This window comes from Drosophila miranda, chromosome 4, assembly GCF_003369915.1.
Source record: "Drosophila miranda strain MSH22 chromosome 4, D.miranda_PacBio2.1, whole genome shotgun sequence".
Lineage (NCBI taxonomy): Eukaryota > Metazoa > Arthropoda > Insecta > Diptera > Drosophilidae > Drosophila > Drosophila miranda.
Window position 1 is genome coordinate 20,217,930 of NC_046677.1, and position 18,187 is coordinate 20,236,116.

At 43.8% G+C, this 18,187-nt stretch overlaps 2 protein-coding genes and 1 pseudogene across 6 annotated transcripts in view; 1 reads left to right on the top strand and 2 right to left on the bottom strand.

Moving 5' to 3' along the window:
- Positions 1-11,139, top strand: part of LOC108161979 (probable nuclear hormone receptor HR38) — a 58,327-nt gene extending 47,188 nt beyond the window's left edge. For 4 of the 5 annotated variants that reach the window (XM_033393225.1, XM_017296444.2, XM_017296443.2 and 1 more), the window contains exon 3: positions 7,807-11,139. In XM_033393225.1, the coding sequence (XP_033249116.1) occupies positions 7,807-9,168 (1,362 nt within the window). In that variant the 3' untranslated portion in view covers positions 9,169-11,139. Of the gene's footprint in view, positions 1-6,035; positions 6,187-7,806 lie in introns of those variants that run through there. The other variant, XM_017296445.2, reaches the window with a different exon arrangement.
- Positions 11,140-12,645: 1,506 nt separating this feature from the next.
- LOC108163097 (dnaJ homolog subfamily C member 7-like) lies at positions 12,646-14,493 on the bottom strand. The gene is made up of 5 exons (XM_033392702.1): positions 14,468-14,493; positions 14,219-14,392; positions 13,706-14,137; positions 12,778-13,631; positions 12,646-12,710 (listed from the first exon to the last, which is right to left on the bottom strand). The coding sequence occupies exons 1-5, from the start codon at positions 14,476-14,478 to the stop codon at positions 12,661-12,663; spliced, it is 1,521 nt and encodes a 506-aa protein (XP_033248593.1). The 5' UTR covers positions 14,479-14,493; the 3' UTR covers positions 12,646-12,660.
- Positions 14,494-14,671: 178 nt separating this feature from the next.
- On the bottom strand, positions 14,672-16,992 carry LOC108161293 (annotated as a pseudogene).
- Between the last annotated feature and the right edge of the window lie 1,195 nt (positions 16,993-18,187).

Below are 18,187 nucleotides of genomic sequence, written 5' to 3' on the forward strand. Positions count from 1 at the left end.
CGTAACCTGCTTTAACTCTCACTCTCTCTGAGTTGTGCTTTGCTGTGTGTGGTTTTCTCTCTCTCTCTGACGCTCGGCTCTGCTTTCGTGGCCGCTTGTGTGTGTGTGTGTGTGTGCTTTTTTGTTGTTGACGATCAAAACAGAATTAAAATTTTACGCATAAATTTTTCTTAGAAATTTGCGACGGTGTGTGTGCGTTCCTCGACCGCAGCTACACGAAATTGTCTCTCTCTCGCTCTCGCTCTTGCTCTCTCTGGACTGTGTGTTTCTGTTATTTGCCTTGTCGCGCCAGGCCAGCAGTCTCGTTGAGGGGGGTGTGTGGGGGCCCTGACATTTCGTCGCCGTTTGCTCTGTTCCGCTCTCTCCTCCCCTCCCTTCGTATATCATGTTGTTTTTTTTGTATGATGAAATGTTTGTTTTGCACCGCGAAATGTTTTTAGAGAATGCGCTGCGACGCAGGCACACTTGCCGTTGCTTTTTTTTTCGGGCACCAAACGTTAGAGGGTATGATGTTTTTGTTAAGAGTTTGGTAAAGCGTAAAACAAATCATACCGCAAGGAAAGTTTTATTAGACCAAAATTAAACTCTGATGATTATTCCATATGAATTTGGTTGAATGTAATGGATCTTTAGGGGGTATCATTGGCCTCGACCCCTTGAGCTAGCTTTCATTTCTGGCTGTTTTAGTTGTTGCTGTAGTGATGTTTTTGTTTTGTGGACGTTTCTACCGCTCCACTTTGCCTCTCGCTCTTTCTCTCTCTCTCTTTGATATGCTCTATCTCTGTCTGCCGTGATTCGTTGGAAGCTTTTGTTTTTACTTGGCGCGCTCTCTCTCTCTTTCAGTCTCTCTGTCTCCCTTTAGTTTTTTCACTTGTTCTTGGTTACTGTTGTTTTGCTGTTGCTTTTGTTGTTGTTGTCCTTCTTTGCTGCTGTTGTTTGTCAGACTTATCAAAACAAAATGCCAGTCGGAAAGAGTGCGAAAGAGAGAGAGAGCGGGAAAGAGGAGTACGGTGCGTCAGGTTGTTGTTGTTGCTGCTGCCCTCGCTCTGTCTCTCTGGGTGTTTTCATTCGCTTTTTGCTGTTGTTCCTAGAAAATAAATGAAATTTCTGTGAGCAAAATAATATGAAACTTGGCGCCTGGACTTTTGGCAGGAAGGGAGAGGGCTTGGGAGCTGAGGGGGGTCTTTCGTGGTAAAATAAAGGACGCATAACGAATTGGTGTGGGAGTGACAAAAGGAGTGAGAAGGTGTGTGGGGTGGGTGGGGTGGACTTTTCTGTGGCATGCAACTTGTTTGTTCAAGTCATGTCACCTATTGTTTTCCGTGTTGTCCTGTAACGTATTTTGACATTTATGACTAGACAAATAGCTTGAGCACAAAAGCGAATAGTGTGACCACACGGATTGTTGGCTAGAATTTGTCAAAGAAATGAAATAGTAATATGGAAAGAAATATCATTATCAATGGGTTAGAATATATCTTGTTTTTAGCAGTAATTGAAGCCTACACGTTCGTTATTGTGATACCAAAATTATTGATAATAAAGGGTTAAACAAGCCATTAACAAATGCATTTATTAGATCATTAAGAATATCATAAGTTAATATGTTAATCCCATTCCATTATGAAGAATGATGTATCGATGGTCCATTATGATGTCTATTAGTTATAGACATTTCTGTAAACAGCTTTCATTCCTCCTTCACTCGTTATATCTATCTGTAAATAGTGTAAATATTGGAATTAAATCATTGCCCTGAATACCCCATTTGTTATGCTCAATTTTGACATCCGTTTGCATCCCATTTACCGCCACCCAGCGCGACCCGACCTCTCTTATCACCCCTCTTATTGCCACCCACAAGCCACACCTCCTCTCCTCGCACCCCTCTCCATTCCCAGGCCGTCCCTGGCTTGCAGTTTTTGTTGTAATTGTGGCTGTCATTTTACCGTTGTTCTCTTTTTTGGTTTTTAGCCTCTGTCTCGTGTTTTTTTCGCTGCTTTTGCGTCATTATTATTTGCGTGTGCAGGCATGACGCCCATAGCCATGCCCACCGCCCACTAGCGGACAATGCCACCCATATCAGCCCACTCCCGCTTCCAGTCTACCGCCCCACCACCCCGCTTTTCTCATTGTTATGTATTTTTGTTCATATTTTGCAATTGTTTTGCTCTGCGGTATTTTCCTCAAGACAGCAACTAACAAGAAGAAGAGAAGGAGAGAAGAAGGAGCTGAAGAGTACATCGCCGTTGTTTCTATACCCTTTTTCGAGAGTTTATTACTATTTGAAACGAAGAGAAGGAAGTATTTTTGGGGAGGTTTTATATGAATTTCTCAATTTTGTAGTACATTCTAGAAAAACATGTTTGACCTATTGGGATAGTTTGGTATCACAGAATTTTGAGAGCTTTTCCCTTGGCTCGGGAGCATCGTTTATGAAGGCCTCAAAGACCTCAGTAAGGTACTTGTTTCGCTCCACCTTGCGCCACTTGGCCGCTCGGACGTTAAACTGATTGACTCGACGGCTAGCCTCATTTCTGCGAACACTCGGCGCCGTCTGGGAGGTCTTCTGTCTCTTTGCGATGGACATTTTGTGGCAAAAATACAAGAATTTTGTTAATTGCTGTGTATCCAGTAAATCCGTACAGTATATGGTGCTGACATGTTGTCCAAAGCCTGCTTTGTGTAAGGGTATCAACAGATTCGTCGTCCGAAGATAGTTTTCGTTTCTTGTTGCTGTTTTGGTCCCGCTATGTTGTGGCTAGCCAGCAGCGCGACGACGCGCCTCACGCATTGCCTTGCACTCTGCCCAACCCCACCCCCACTCTCTCACTCCATCACGCTCTTTGTTGTTTGTGCTTCCTATTGTTGCTGGAGTAGCAGCAGGAATATGATGCACTTGTTGTTGCTGCTGTAATTCGCGTTGTTTTATTTTCTCTCCCACTCTGGCCTATAGCACACCATACCTCTCCTCTTTGCATAGCCCCCTGCGGCGCTTGGGTGTGCGGTGGCGGAATGAAAAGTGCAAGGCAAATAAGCAGCAACAGCGGCAGCAGTAGTGGGAATGGAAGAGGGGGCCAAGGAGTAAGCAGCAGAAGCAGCGGCAGAAGTCGGAGTAAGAAAGGTGTACTATTACAAGGTGAGGGTGTACCAGAGAGTCTTCTCACGATAGCAAACAGAACGCGTGCGACAGTGTGGCTCGAAAAATTAGGCAACTCGGTGAGCGGAAATACTCCACCTTGTGTAAAGAGACCTTGGAACTTCAACCAGAAGCAGAGAGCAGCAGCAGCAGCAGTGGGAGAGGGAGAGGGCAGCCATAGCTTCGGTAGTAGGAGCGAGAGCAGCAGCAGCAGCAGTAGTAAAAGCCGCCAACTGCAGTCAACTGCAGTCGACGCTGGCAGCGAAGTCGGCGTTTGTTTTTGTTTACTCATTCATTGCAAAGTTGTTTAGAGCCCCCCGCAGCAGCGCTGCAACGGCAGACGGGCAGCGTTAGAGCTGCGCTGCGGCGCAACGCATGGAAGTTTTTTGGTTTCACGTTGATGATGATTACAATGGTGATGATTAGCATGGGAGGAGTCTTTTCGTTGTTGCTTTTCGGTTGTCATTGTAGAAAGTTATGCAAGAATTTGGTTGTTTACAATATTTTTGTAAAGTTCAATCGTGTGAGAGGGACGGGCATATGCTTAAAGCCGGCTTAAATGGTTAGAAAGGGAGCGCAACATCGGAGAACCATGTAGGTGAAGGTGTTTGTGAGAGAAAATACATAAGTGAAGAAATTAATTGATACTTGATCGAAATTATAGCATTTTAAAGGTATTGAGAGAAAGCTATTGTATAGCCAAAAGATATAGGGCGCTGCACCCATTCTATGAAAGAATACTATCAGGAATTTATTAGAAGAATATTGAAACTTTCTCTGGAAAAACACAAAAACGGGCTCCTTTCAAGAAAAGCTTTCAGCGGGATTGCATTACATCTCTAAGAGGAGTTGACAGCCCTAAAACACCGGCAGGTGCACCCCACATGCAGTTTCGTTTGCTATTTGTTCCACTGTTAATTTTACGACTCCCCCCCCTGCTCCATGCCGACAGGCAGGGGGGTGGGTATGGCGAGAGGGCGCTTGCGCTTGCGGTTTTCATGGCAGTTTTCATTAATGTTAGTGTAGCATTTACTGTTTACTTCTGTTGTTGTTGTTGGTGTTGCTGCTGTGTGTGCGCTTTTGTGAAAATATCGCCATCGTACTTCAAAAACATTTGCGTGAGCAGAAGCAGTACCCAGGGAGGGGAGGGGCAGAGCTTGCGACAATTGTGGAGTGTGGAGGGGGGCACTGACGAGATATATTGATAAGAAAGACCATGCAAATAGCGCAAAAGAATAGGTTTAAAGAGCGGCACCCTACCTTCTTATTAATGCACTTTGTCTCCAGTCAAAAGGAGTACAGAACAGAGGAACGCAGTGACGACGACGACGACGACGATGGCGATGACGATGGACGACGACGCGTAGTTGTGTAGTGTATTATTTATTCATTGGATTGGATGATAATCAGTTTGTTTACATTTTTCAGTTGCACACAAACACACACACACACACACATAGAAAGAGAGCGGGCGCGAGAGAGCTAGAGGGAAGAGCGAGTGAGAACGAGTTTATTCTCTTGTCTGTTTTTATTTTATTTGCCTTAACAAAATAATAATACAGACATGCAAACACGCACACACACACACACACAGGCACACAAATACACGCTCTGCTCTGAATGCGTAAACAACAAAAGCAGCTGCAACAATAATAACAACAATTGTGTGCGGCAGAGATAGTGGCAGAGGAAGCGAGACGGATGATGGTTGATTGTTGGGGGGGGAAAGATGGTTGGCTTGTGATGGGGGGCCGGGTGTGTGAGAGGCACAACCTAAAAACAGCAACGCTGGGAAAAACAACACGAAATGTTCAACTGTTATTTACGATTCCCTAACAAACAAAATTATGAATGAGTTTTCTGAGCGTGTGTGTGTTTTAAAGAGAAAAAAAGACAATTAAATGAATTTCGAAATATTAAAAAGTTGAGATAATCATTTATGGGAGTAAGGGAATTCGAAGCAATTTTTAGGTAATTATAAATACTATTTTAATTACTTTTACAGTTCAGTTTCAGGTTGACCCTGGTTTCCTTCGGCTTGGTTTCAGATCATTAACTCCGATTTAAAGAGCATTCAAAATTCTTTATAAAGCACAAACTCCTTCTCCGGCTTGTTTTTGTCAATGCTTTTGATGGAAAGTTCTGGACGCTACAAGCGTAGACAGCAGAAGGAGAAGCAGAAGAAGGGGAGCTCAAAATCAAAGAGATCGCACGCAGCCAGACAGACAGAGATAGCGCTAGTCGTAGGGTGAGCGAGAGAGAGAGAGAGCTGATCGTTGACCACATTAAAACTGTTTTTGTAGTTGTGCCTCTCGGCGTTTTTGTTTTGTGCGGCGGTCCCAAACGTGGGGTAGGTTAATGCTAATGTCATTAATGAAAGCTCTCTCGATGCCGATACTCGGCTCTCCTCTCTCTTAGCAAAAAGCGCAGACGGCTGGCACGTGCTCTTTCAACTATTCACGTACTCTTTGCCCCCCCCCCCCCCCCCATGTCTAAGGCTCACCTGTAATCTCTTTGGTTTTACGCAAACTAATGATGATGTTCTCCTGGGGTTTTGGAAATCTAATGATGATTGTGCTCTTGTTGTTTTTTGAAAACCAACTCCTGAACAAATAAATGCCGACTTTGGCAAAAATGTCTGCCTTGCAAAGAGAACAGCAACAACATTATCTCATTTTATCAGATCAAAGAAACCGTTAAGTTTCGCTCTCTCTCTCTCTCTCTCTCTCTCTCTCTCTCTCCATCTATCAAGCGCAACAAGTGCTACTCTTAAGAGTTGAACGCTCTTTAGAATCGTTCCTCTCTCCCGTGAAATTTTTACTACGCCGCTAGAATAATTTCGGACCGAAAAATTATTACGAGTTCGAGTCGTGTTTTCGTTGCGGCGGCGGCAGCAACAACATAAAAAACGAGTGTAAACATTCAGAAACGTTTCATCGGAATATTAAATATCAGAAATCTCAGATAAAAGAAACATGCATTATCAGAGCGGCAATACGAATATCAGCCGTCCGTCCAGAGTCCCCGTGGAAGGAGCAACAGCAAACGTAAGGCCTTGTGGGTGGGGGGGGGCAAGCTTCAGAGTTCGGGCCTGGAGAAGGTTCGTGCACTTTGGCACCTTGCGCGACTCTCTCGCTCTCTCTTTTTCACCCACTTCTGTCGCGTTGTGTGTGTGTGCGAGTGTGTGCGGCTGCTAATTTGTTTTGATCGCTTCGTGTGTTTGTCATTTTTATCCGACCAACAAAAACAACAAACTTAACAACAAATCCCAAACACGATTCCAAATGTGGTCAAATTATTATTTATTTTTCATTATTATCATAATTTTTTTGCTCGCCATCCCTCTCTGTTTCTCTTGCTCTGGTTGTATACCCTTTGCTGAGGGAAGGTATGATTATTTTAGGAAGGAGAATGGTGACTATTCGATTAAATGATAAATAAAAAACGAAAAAGCTACATAGCTACAAATCTCAGAAACATTTTGGATCCATCGATCTCTCGACAAGGGTATATAGCACTTCGATCTTCGATCTTTTTGCCCAGAGAATTAGCAGATCAATGAGTATAAAAAAGCCACATTAGGAGAGGCTTTTGACCGACATTGGAATGTTCCGACAAAAACAATAAGAATTTCCAAATAATTATTCCTGACTCGGATATAAACAATTCCACAGACATCAATGCTGTATTCTTGGGGTTCCCAACGGTAAAGACTTTTATGCAAGATGCAAATCGAATTTGAAATTTAATTAATTAATTTTAATGGAATGGAATGATATTGTATGCAAATGAATGTGATATTAAGACTAGCAGCGTGTGAAAGATTATGGTAAATTCTGAGGAGGTAAATAGATAAGATAGGATGAATACATCCATCACTCTCAAGAGGGAGATTTTTTTTTGTTGAGATTTCCTCAAAGCTCTTATCAGTACAAAAAATATTCCTCAAACTGAAACTTCAATGAAATGCATTTTTTTTTTGTTCAAGCCAACATGATTCATTAATTTCTCATTCATGTGAATGCTGTCATCGTTATAGGAGATTTTTCAAGACTTGTGCTTCTTGCTATCTCAAGAATTTATTAGATTCAACCTTCGACACACTTTCGAGTATATTATCAACTCCTCTTCGCAAAGGAAGATAACGAATGAAGATAAAACATCTGTCATATATCACAACAAAGAGAAACAGAATATTCTATATAATGACTAGAACAGGGGATCTATCTTTTAAGAGGGGTATTCTTTCACAAATTTATTTAGCAAATACTGTAAAAGCGAAGAGAATTATTGGGCAATGCTAAAGCTTGTAATGCGTAGAACACTTTCACCGATAAGCGCTGTTGTATGACGCGCGACACGTGTAACAGAACCATAAAATATACTTAAATATAAATGAGATCTACGTTTTGCACATATATTGATATATCCTTGGACTCTTATTTTTTCTCTTTGTTGGTTTTTCCAAACTCATTTTCATTGAGTAAATCTTTATGGTGGAGTCTTTGATTCTTAAGTAGGTCTGGGTCTAGGGTTCTTATCGCGTATGGGGCAAACCTTTTTAGACGGCGTCACGATGACGATGACGGGGAGGAACTTTTGGAACGCGACGCGCGATTGAAAAGCTCTTATCTGAAAGTTTTGCTTGTCTTTTTTCTCTCCTGCAGATGGGCCTCAACATACCCATGCTGATAGCGAACAGCCAGACGCTGGACAGCTGGAATACGGCGGGCCAGTACTCGCCGCCGATATCAGGGTCCGCGGGCAGCGATCGTGGTGGCAGTGCCGGAGGAGGAGTGGGGTCTGCATCCCAGCAGCAGCAGCAGCAGCAACTGAGAGTACCTCTGCCCATGGCGTATGGAAATGCGGGTACCCCCTATGCTGGCGGCGGGCCGGGTAGCAGCAGCAGCGAATTCCAGCCGAGTCCCCACAAAACCATGGACACCTCCGACAACGAGGACAACAACAACAAGGAGGATGCAGCGGCGGCGGCAGCGCTGGGGCAACTGGCGGCCAAAGTGGAACGCCGGTCACCTCACTCCGCGACAAGTGGGGGACCTGGAGGTGGCCCTGGCGGAGGAGGAGGAGGCAGCAGTCGAGACGCCAACGATCCCGGTAGCGATCCCGCAGAGCGGGGGCCCTTGAGCGAAGCGGGATCCAGTCCCATACCCAACACCAATATGCACGAGGCGCACAAGAATCATCTGCTATCCAGTCCGGCGGCGGTAAGAGTCTCCACGCCCCGCCAGGCGCACGAGCAGCTCCTCCATCCGCACGTACATCCGCACCATCTGCAGCAGCAGCAGCAGCAACAGCAGCAGCAGCAGCAGCAGCAGGCCTCCCAGCAGTCCCATCAGTCGCATCCACACCATCCGCACCATGGCCATCATTCGGATGAGCTGGACATCAAGCAGGAGCTGGTGGACTACTTTCATGGCCAGCCCGTGGGTGGCGCCGTGACGGGAGCCGTCGCCCCACCAGCCCTCGAATCGCATCGTTCCTACAGTTCGGCGGGCGAGGAGAGCCGCCTGCCGCTGGACATGGCCCAGGACCTGCGGGTGGCGGCCCAGGCCAAGGCCAACTTCGGAGCCTTCGTCCTGCCGCCACGCAGCGGCACCACCACCTCGGCGACAGCCATGCCCCTGAACATGAGGAAGCTGACGGCTGCCTCCAGTGCCGCCGGCCATATGCTGATGAACTCTCTGCTCAGCTCTCGGGAGAGCATGTCCGACGGCGGGGAGGTGGACAACGATGAGGCCACTGAATCGGCCGCCAGTCCCGGACACGTTAAGAGCAGTGTTTCGGCCCAGGATGCCAGCTCGGCGGCAGCGGCAGCGGCGGCAGCCACCGCCTTCTATGCGGAAAGCCTGAGCCGCGACGACTGCGATTTCGTGGGCTCCAATGTGTCAATGAAGCTGCGGACGATGGACCGCACCCAGCGGATCATTGCCGAGAAGCTGATCAGCGAGGTCCTCTACTACGGACAGTTCAACGAGCTGGAGCGCACGGCACGGATCCTGCCCAAGTGACAGTGGCGCCTCAAGAAGTGGACGACCGCGACGACGAGTACAACAGCTGGGACTGGGGCTGGGACTGGGACGACGGGCGGGACACCGATGATGGGCCTGGGTCTCGGTCTCGGTCTGGGCCTGGGCTACGGCACGGCGGGGCGGGGACACTTGCGGTCAGAGCATGGCAAATAAATGCAACGAAATTCCATGTATAAAGAAATAGTCAAAGCAAACCAACAAACAACCAACAAACAAAATACAAAAACAGTACAATTTATTTTTAGTTCTGCGCCAGGATTCCCCCACGAATCGAAGGGGGTCACACACCACTTGTACAAAGGACGAGACGAGGGGCAGCGTTACTTAGGGGAAAGCTATAGAAAGGTTAGAGAAAAGGTACTTACACGAGAGGGAGACGCGGCATTAGGCATCGTCCCCGTTTGAAAAGCGAAACAAAACAATAAGCAAATGAAACACAAACCAAAGTTACTTTCTATTCGGTTCTTGGGGGCTGCAAAAACAATAGTTGTTTATTTTTTGTTGTGTTTTTTTTTTATGTTTGTGCTTCAATATTAAATAACAAAATACATAAAATAGTTTAGAGAGGGTTAGAGTGGATCGGGGAAACGGTAGGTGGGGCGCGCATATACCTGAGACATCTAGCTAGCAGAATCTCAGTATTACACATGAAATACACTTTTACATAGACCATAGAAAGACGAAGAGAACGCCCCTTGGGCTGACGGGAGGAACGGAACAGATCCTGTAAAGCATTTTGCCATGTTTATAGCTAGATTCTTGGGTCACACACACGCTCGTCCACTTCTAGGCAGCTACCAGAGCCGAACCCCTACCGACATACACCTCGATCTAAGAGAAAGACAAGGAAGGGAATTACTAAAAAGGAAAACTCATGTTCCGAAAGAGCTGATTGATGCAGAAAGGCACTTGTAAAACCTATACTAAACACCTATACATATATATGTATATATATGGATATATGTATGTATGTATGTATGTATATGTAAATGGAAACTATATATATATATGGTGTATATCATTGTACCTTATTTTGAAACAGAAAAGTTTCGTTAGTCACATAAGTCTGGTCGTCGCAGAACACAGCAATCCAAAACCCAACAACAACAACAAACAAAAAAACTGAAACCAACCAACAGAAAAATACCACAAAATAATTTTTACCTTATGTTATACAAATATTTGTCGTCACTAGTTTGTTGAAGAATGAAAAAACCAACAAATAAGATATATATAAAAAAAGAAGAAAAAACCAATGGAAACTAAAGTAAAACAAAAAATACACTATTATAAATATTGTTGTAAAAGGAAATGTATTTTAATTATTTTTTTTCCGTTTATGTTTTATCGTAAATTTTTTCGTAGGTCGTAATGATTTTTGCATAATATTTAAGTAGTTTTTATTTTTGTATGCAAAGCAGAGCGAGCAGAAAAAAGAAAAAGGAGAAAGAAAGAAGAGAAGAGATGAAGAGAGAAACAACATTGAATTAATTTATATAAATTACAAATACTATATATATAAATGTATACCTAATAAAAATATGGGCAAATTAGTTAGTCACCTAAATGAGAGAAAGAGATAGAGATGATTATGATGATGATGATGAAATGCAGCTCCGGCTTTTGCTGTTGCTGCGTTTTTTTAGCCGTAGTTTTTACATTAGTCTAGTGAAAAAGCAACAACAAAAAAGTCCAAACCGTAAAACAAAAAGTCAAGTGTAAAAAAATACAATACAATATATAAATTAATTGTCTGTAAAATTAGCAAGAATTTGTTTGGCATCAATGTGGGGTGGTGTGCAAGAGTGTGTTCTGTGCGAGTGTGCATGGAAGGTAAACCGAAAATGGGTTTTTTGTGAGTGTGTACAAGAACAGATAACAGATATATAAAAAAAAACGTAAAAATAAATGTGTGTACCTATTTGTCTGACAAGCATTGTAATAGCTAAATGGTTTTGTTTCATTTGATGAATAACTGGTATTATATTGATAAAAAACGAGGGGGAACGTTGTGAGTTGCTGCGGAGACCGCAACTCTACATTTATACCCGATACTGCAAATTGATTTCTTGCGTTTGGCTACAAAAAAGATCCGATCTGATCCAGATTCAGCAATCTGATAGATATGGTCATTATCTATGATTTTGCGTTTTTAGTTTTCTCGAATCTACAATATTGTGGATGCAACAGATTTTCGTCCTTTGTGTGGGCGGAAGGGGGTGGGACGAAATTTTGAGATATACGTTTTATAGTGAGATCTAACAGGAGTGCGGATACTAAATTTGGTTACTCTAGCGTTAATAGTCTCTGAGATTTGTGGATGCCCCAGATTTTCGTCCTTTGCGGGGGCGGAAGGGGGTGTGGCGAAATTTTGACACAAAACGGTCAAGGTCCGATATCACAGGAGTGTGGATACCAAATTTGGTTGCTCTAGCTCTTATGGGTTCTGAGATCCTTGAACTCATATTTTGCAATTGGCAAAACCGACCATGAAACCTGTGTGTTAGAGAGAGACAGAGCGAGAAAGAATGAAATTGTTTTCTTGATTCTGGCTATAATAATTATACGATCTGGTTCAGATTTTGCACTCTAGAACATATAGTCATCCTCTACGATTCTGGTCCTTCTTTTGGTTATCTTTAAAATTGTGGATGCCACAGATTTTCGTCCTTTGTGGGGGCGGAAGTGGGCGGGGCGAAGTTTTGAAATATTCTTGTAGCAGTGACATATCACAGAAGTCTGGATCCAAACCATCGTTGCTCTAGCTCCAATAGTCTTTGAGCATTAGGCGCTGAAGGGGACGGACAGACAGACAGGGCTCAATCGACTCGGCTATTGATGCTGATCAAGAATATATACTTTATGGGGTCGGAAACGATTCCTTCTGGACGTGACACACATCCACTTTTACCACAAATCGAATATACCCCAATACTCATTTTGAGTATCGGGTATAAAAAACAGGCTTTTATAGGTTGCAAAACCAGACATTTGAACGGACCCGGGCTAAATATATTTGCCAATTGGAATATTTTAGATTTGTAATGTTAAAAAACACATTAACGCATTTCTGTTGCGGTAAAATACACAGAAAAAAAACGCATATATATTCTAATATATTTTACTTTAATTTAATTGATTTATTTACATTTTATAGTTATTTTTACAATTTTTTGAACGCTACAGCACATCTACATGGCCGTACATGATTTTGACATGCACTCTACACGAATTATGTAGATAAACACAGCAAACTACGTAAATCGCAACTTGTATGAATTCACCTAATTCGCAACATCTATCAACCTTCATTGCAACATCATCTTCATGTGATTTACTAACTAATTAATTTACTCTTTTTAAAAATACATATATAATATTAATAGATTTTAATTTTGTTTATTTTATTATTTGTATTATTTTGTATATATATACATATATTATTATTTGTATTATGTTTCTTTTGTAATATTAATTTCGACATAGACTTCGGCGGATCCACTCATTTCGAGCAAAGTTATCTGCAAGGAAACACAAAGTGAAATTAGAAAATTGATGGCCAAAACTATGGATAGATGGGAGGTATACCCTGCTCTTGCTCTTCAATATCCTGTCCGCTGTCGTATCTCGCCTTTTTGCGCGCATCCGACAGTATGGCATAGGCCTCGCCCACCTCCTTGAACTTCAGCTCCTCCTCCTTGCGCTCCTCGGCACTGCTGTTGGCATGTCTGTCCGGATGATGGACCAGTGCCTTCTTACGGTAGGCCTTTTTAATCTCATCCTCGCTTGAATTACGCCCAATGCCCAATATCTTATAGTAATCCTTCCGCTTTGATTTCTTCAGGGCAAACTTGGCATCGCGCAGCAATCGCTTAATCTCAGTGGTCTTCTCCAGGTTGAGGGCCGTCTCATAGTCGGCCACTGCCTCCTCGAACTTCTCCAGATCATTGTGGCAGCGGGCACGAAGCAACAAGGCCTTCAGATACTGAGCATTCAACTCCAGGACGCGGTTGCAATCCGCCACCGCTTCCCTGAGAGCTCCAATGCGAGTGTTGACCAGTGCCCGATTGTAGAGAAGCTTCGAATTGACGTCCTTGTTCTGCTCATCGATCTTCAGAGCATCGGTGTAGATCACATGTGCCTCACGATACCGCCCCGACTTGAACAGCATGTTGCCGTTCTCCTTCATTTCCTTCAGCTGTTTGCACTTGCTGCGCATCTGCTTCGACTTGTAGTGGTCAGGATCGAGGGTCAGAGCGCGCTCAAAGTGCAGAATACGCTTCTCAAGATTGTCCTTGTAGTAGAGGCACAGACCGCGCACATATATGGCGTCCGCAGAGGTGCTGTCCATCTTCATCACGTCCACGGCAATGGCCAAGGCCTCATCGCAGCTCCCTAGATAGGCCAGACATTCGGCCTTCAGGAGACGATATTTACAAGAGAAAAGGAACCATCCAATTTAGTTCCCGCAAGGATCTGTGATGCGTTAAGCGAATTACTTTACCGAAAGGAAAATGGTGACTGGTTCAGAGCACTATCCAGGTAGTAGACCACTGTTCGATAGGCCTTCTGGTCGTAGTTGGTCTGTATGGCCGCGTCCAACTGTTGGAAATGCTGCACCAGCGGCTGTATTCTAACAAGCGTACTTTGGGCATTCACCTCCGTCTTCACGGCCTGATCCGTGCCAATGATGTCGCCCAGCGCCAGGCAGCACTTGGCCACAAGGACGTATGCCTTCTCGAAGCTTGGATCCAATCGGATGGCGATGCGGGCATCCGTCAGAGCACTATTGAAGTCATGGAGATACTCGTACGTGGTCCCGCGATTGTAGTGATACAAGGCCGAGTCGGGACACATCGAGATGGCGTCTTCGTAGAAATTGAGCGCATTCTGGTAGTTTTTTGCCTCATATTGCTCGAATCCAAGTCTATTTTTCTGATTAGCAATGCTGTAATGATGAAAATGAAGCAGTTTACTTGGTCAGTCGTTGGTTCTTCACAGAAAGAAATCATTTAGTGTCTGCCCCCACCGTGCTAGTTTTGCTGCTGGAAGAGGATCGTCCCCCTTGTGGTCCCCGTGTTGCTGTTGCTCTTCTGGGGTCGTAGAGTCATTCTTGTTGAGTTTGCACACATTTTGGTAGTTCTGAGCTTTATTTTCATCGTTTTCATCATCAACTCTCTTCTTCTTGTAAGGAATGTTGCAACTAGACAAAATAGCGAAAACGAACAGTTTGGTCACTCCTTGGGGCTAGGCATTATTCGGTGTCTGCGGGACTTACTTAATTTCCATCGTATATATAATTATTATCTTCCTCACTGAACTTTTTTCTTCTTTCCTCTTGACTAAGATGGCTGTGATGCGGATGTATTTTTAATACACAGACGCACGCACGCACGCACAGGCACGGCTCGCATATGGCTCGCCGGGCCAAAGAACTCTATATAGGAATTTAGTTAAATGACACACATTCACAGGCCTCTCGTTTAGTTTTGAAATATTGTGATATATATTTGAAAATTTTGTTAAACTGTATGAATGCCGCCCTACAGCTGCAGTAGGTAGTAGGAGATTAAAACTAACGTTTACAGTGTGGGAAACAATACACTAGAAATTTGCTCTTTGTTCTCTGTTCTTCCGATTTCCCATCAAACAATTCAGTTCATAAACATGCACAAAATCTGTGTTCTCTATGCGGATATATGCGGGTATATGGATACTATGTATGTAAAATAATTCAAAATAAAGATTCCCATTTGTGCGTGGATCGATCTGTTGTTATGTGTCGCGGCGCTGGCCATCGTGGAGGCAGAATGTGAGTGGTCTTCGCTGATGTGGTGTTCGGCCTAAAACTCAAAGTTGAAGGAGGTCAACTTTGAGTCCGTTTAGGTATTGGAAGAACGACCGGAACATTTGATTCGGATCAAAGTCAGCTGCAAATGAAAACATAGATAAATCAGTATACCGATGGCCAACAAAAATATATTAGATGGGAGACATACCCTGCTCTTGCTCTTCAATATCCTGTCCGATGTCGTATCTCGCCTTCTTTCGCGCATCCGACAGTATGGCATAGGCCTCGCCCACCTCCTTAAACTTCAGCTCCTCCTCCTTGCGCTCCTCGGCACTGCTGTTGGCATGTCTGTCCGGATGATGGACCAGTGCCTTCTTACGGTAGGCCTTTTTAATCTCATCCTCGCTTGAATTACGCCCAATGCCCAATATCTTATAGTAATCCTTCCGCTTTGATTTCTTCAGGGCAAACTTGGCATCGCGCAGCAATCGCTTAATCTCAGTGGTCTTCTCCAGGTTGAGGGCCGTCTCATAGTCGGCCACTGCCTCCTCGAACTTCTCCAGATCATTGTGGCAGCGGGCACGAAGCAACAAGGCCTTCAGATACTGAGCATTCAACTCCAGGACGCGGTTGCAATCCGCCACCGCTTCCCTGAGAGCTCCAATGCGAGTGTTGACCAGTGCCCGATTGTAGAGAAGCTTCGAATTGACGTCCTTGTTCTGCTCATCGATCTTCAGAGCATCGGTGTAGATCACATGTGCCTCACGATACCGCCCCGACTTGAACAGCATGTTGCCGTTCTCCTTCATTTCCTTCAGCTGTTTGCACTTGCTGCGCATCTGCTTCGACTTGTAGTGGTCAGGATCGAGGGTCAGAGCGCGCTCAAAGTGCAGAATACCCTTCTCAAGATTGTCCGTGTAGTAGAGGCACAGACCGCGCACATATATGGCGTCCGCAGAGGTCCTGTTCAGCTTCATCACGCCTACGGCAATGTCCAAGGCCTCATCGCAGCGTCCCAGATAGGCCAGACATTCGGCCTTCAGGAGACGATAACTGCAAGATACAGGGTTCAAAGATCAAAGTTAGTTTCTCGAAAGGATCGATCTGTGATGTGTTAATCGAAATACTTTACCGAATGGAAGCTGGTGCTAGCTTCAGGGCACTATCCAGGTAGTAGACCACGTTCTGATAGGCCTTTGTGTCGTAGTTGGTCTGTATAGTCGTCTCCAATAGGCGGAGCTTCTGCGCAGCTAGCTGTTCGACGCTGACAGCCGTACTCTGTGCATTCAGCTCTGCCACGGTCTTCACGGCCTGCTCCGTGCCAATGATGTCGCCCAGCGCCAGGCAGCACTTGGCCACAAGGACGTATGCCTTCTCGAAGCTTGGATCCAATCGGATGGCGATGCGGGCATCCGTCAGAGCACTATTGAAGTCATGGAGATACTCGTACGTGGTCCCGCGATTGTAGTGATACAAGGCCGAGTCGGGACACATCGAGATGGCGTCTTCGTAGAAATTGAGCGCATTCTGGTAGTTTTTTGCCTCATATTGCTCGAATCCAAGTCTATTTTTCTGATTAGCAATGCTGTAATGATGAAAATGAAGCAGTTTACTTGGTCAGTTTCAGGTTGGTTCTTCACAGAAAGAAATCATTTAGTGTCTGCCCCCACCGTGCTAGTTTTGCTGCTGGAAGAGGATCGTCCCCCTTGTGGTCCCCGTGTTGCTGTTGCTCTTCTGGGGTCGTATAGTCATTCTTGTTGAGTTTGCACACACTTTGGTAGTTCTGAGCTTTATTTTCATCGTTTTCATTTTCAACTCTCTTCTTCTTGTAAGGAATGTTGCAACTAGACAAAATAGCGAAAACGAACAGTTTGGTCACTCCTTGGGGCTAGGCATTATTCGGTGTCTGCGGGACTTACTTAATTTCCATCGTATATATAATTATTATCTTCCTCACTGAACTTTTTTCTTCTTTCCTCTTGACTAAGATGGCTGCCCTGCCCTATTATTTTTACGGCTTTTGACAGCAACGCGCTCAACGCTAGCGTTGCCAAATCGTCGATGTCAAAATACATAGTGATGGTTGAGAAAATGTCCGATAGATCGAATGATGGGATTACTTGCTATGAGAGCTAGGCGGTCAAGCTTATCTAGCGGGACCATATAAGAGGACATGACTAAACCTATAATACACTATATTAATTTAATGGTATTTTATAGTGTTTCCGTGTCCTCCGTCAGATTTTGGAACAGTCGATAGTATCGATAGGATCATCTACACCGGACTAGGGCGGCAAAAAAACGTTGAATGGCGCCGATTTCAAATCAAATTTTAAGTAAATGGAAAATAAAAGCAAAAGTACTCCATACTCCATTCTATGTACGGCAATAATAAAAACCAGGGACCGTAAATAAACATTATTTTTTTTTTTTTAATAAAAAAATCTCTTATTTTGAATGGACCTAGAAAACACTATTTACACCACAATCTTTATTTTTGTACAATCTCTGCATTGCCGCCATGATTTGTAAACTTTTGATTTTTTACGATTTTCTTCACAGATAATCATTATTTTTGAGTAATTTGATAAAACTTAGGATTAATCATTATTCTTGATCAAAAAAAATAAAACTCAAAAATAATGATTATCAATGATTTTTATTTTTTTCGCTTAAAATAAAACTCAACAGGAATTTACGGCTTCTGTGTTAGAATGTTCGCCAATATTATTGCATATCCTTGTCAAAGGACCACAAAGCTACACCATGCGCTAAAATTTTCTTTTTGAAAATACATTAAAATTTTTTTTGTTATTTTTGGTTTTGTTGTCGGAAATACGTTTAATTAATAAGTATTATTTAATTTTACAAAAATTAATTTTGACAATGACAATGGACGTGTCCATTTTAAGGCAGAGGATTCTGTTTTTGAATGTTTTGACCATGTCGCATTTAATTTGGCTGTACTTTTCCTCGACTAAGCCCATAATATTTCTGGAAGTTACAGTGGGCATATCCAAGCCGCTAAATATGTGAGCTGTTAACGCCTTAAAGCCTTTTGAGTCTAGTACAGCAAACGGAAGTTTTGCGGCAGTCACCAGGTCAATACAGGCATTCTTGACATCATCTTGCCCCATTACCCCCGAAAACTTCTTTTTCTTTTCGGGCACTTCGGTTTTTTGTTCTCGGCCAAGGTTTCCGCCTTTG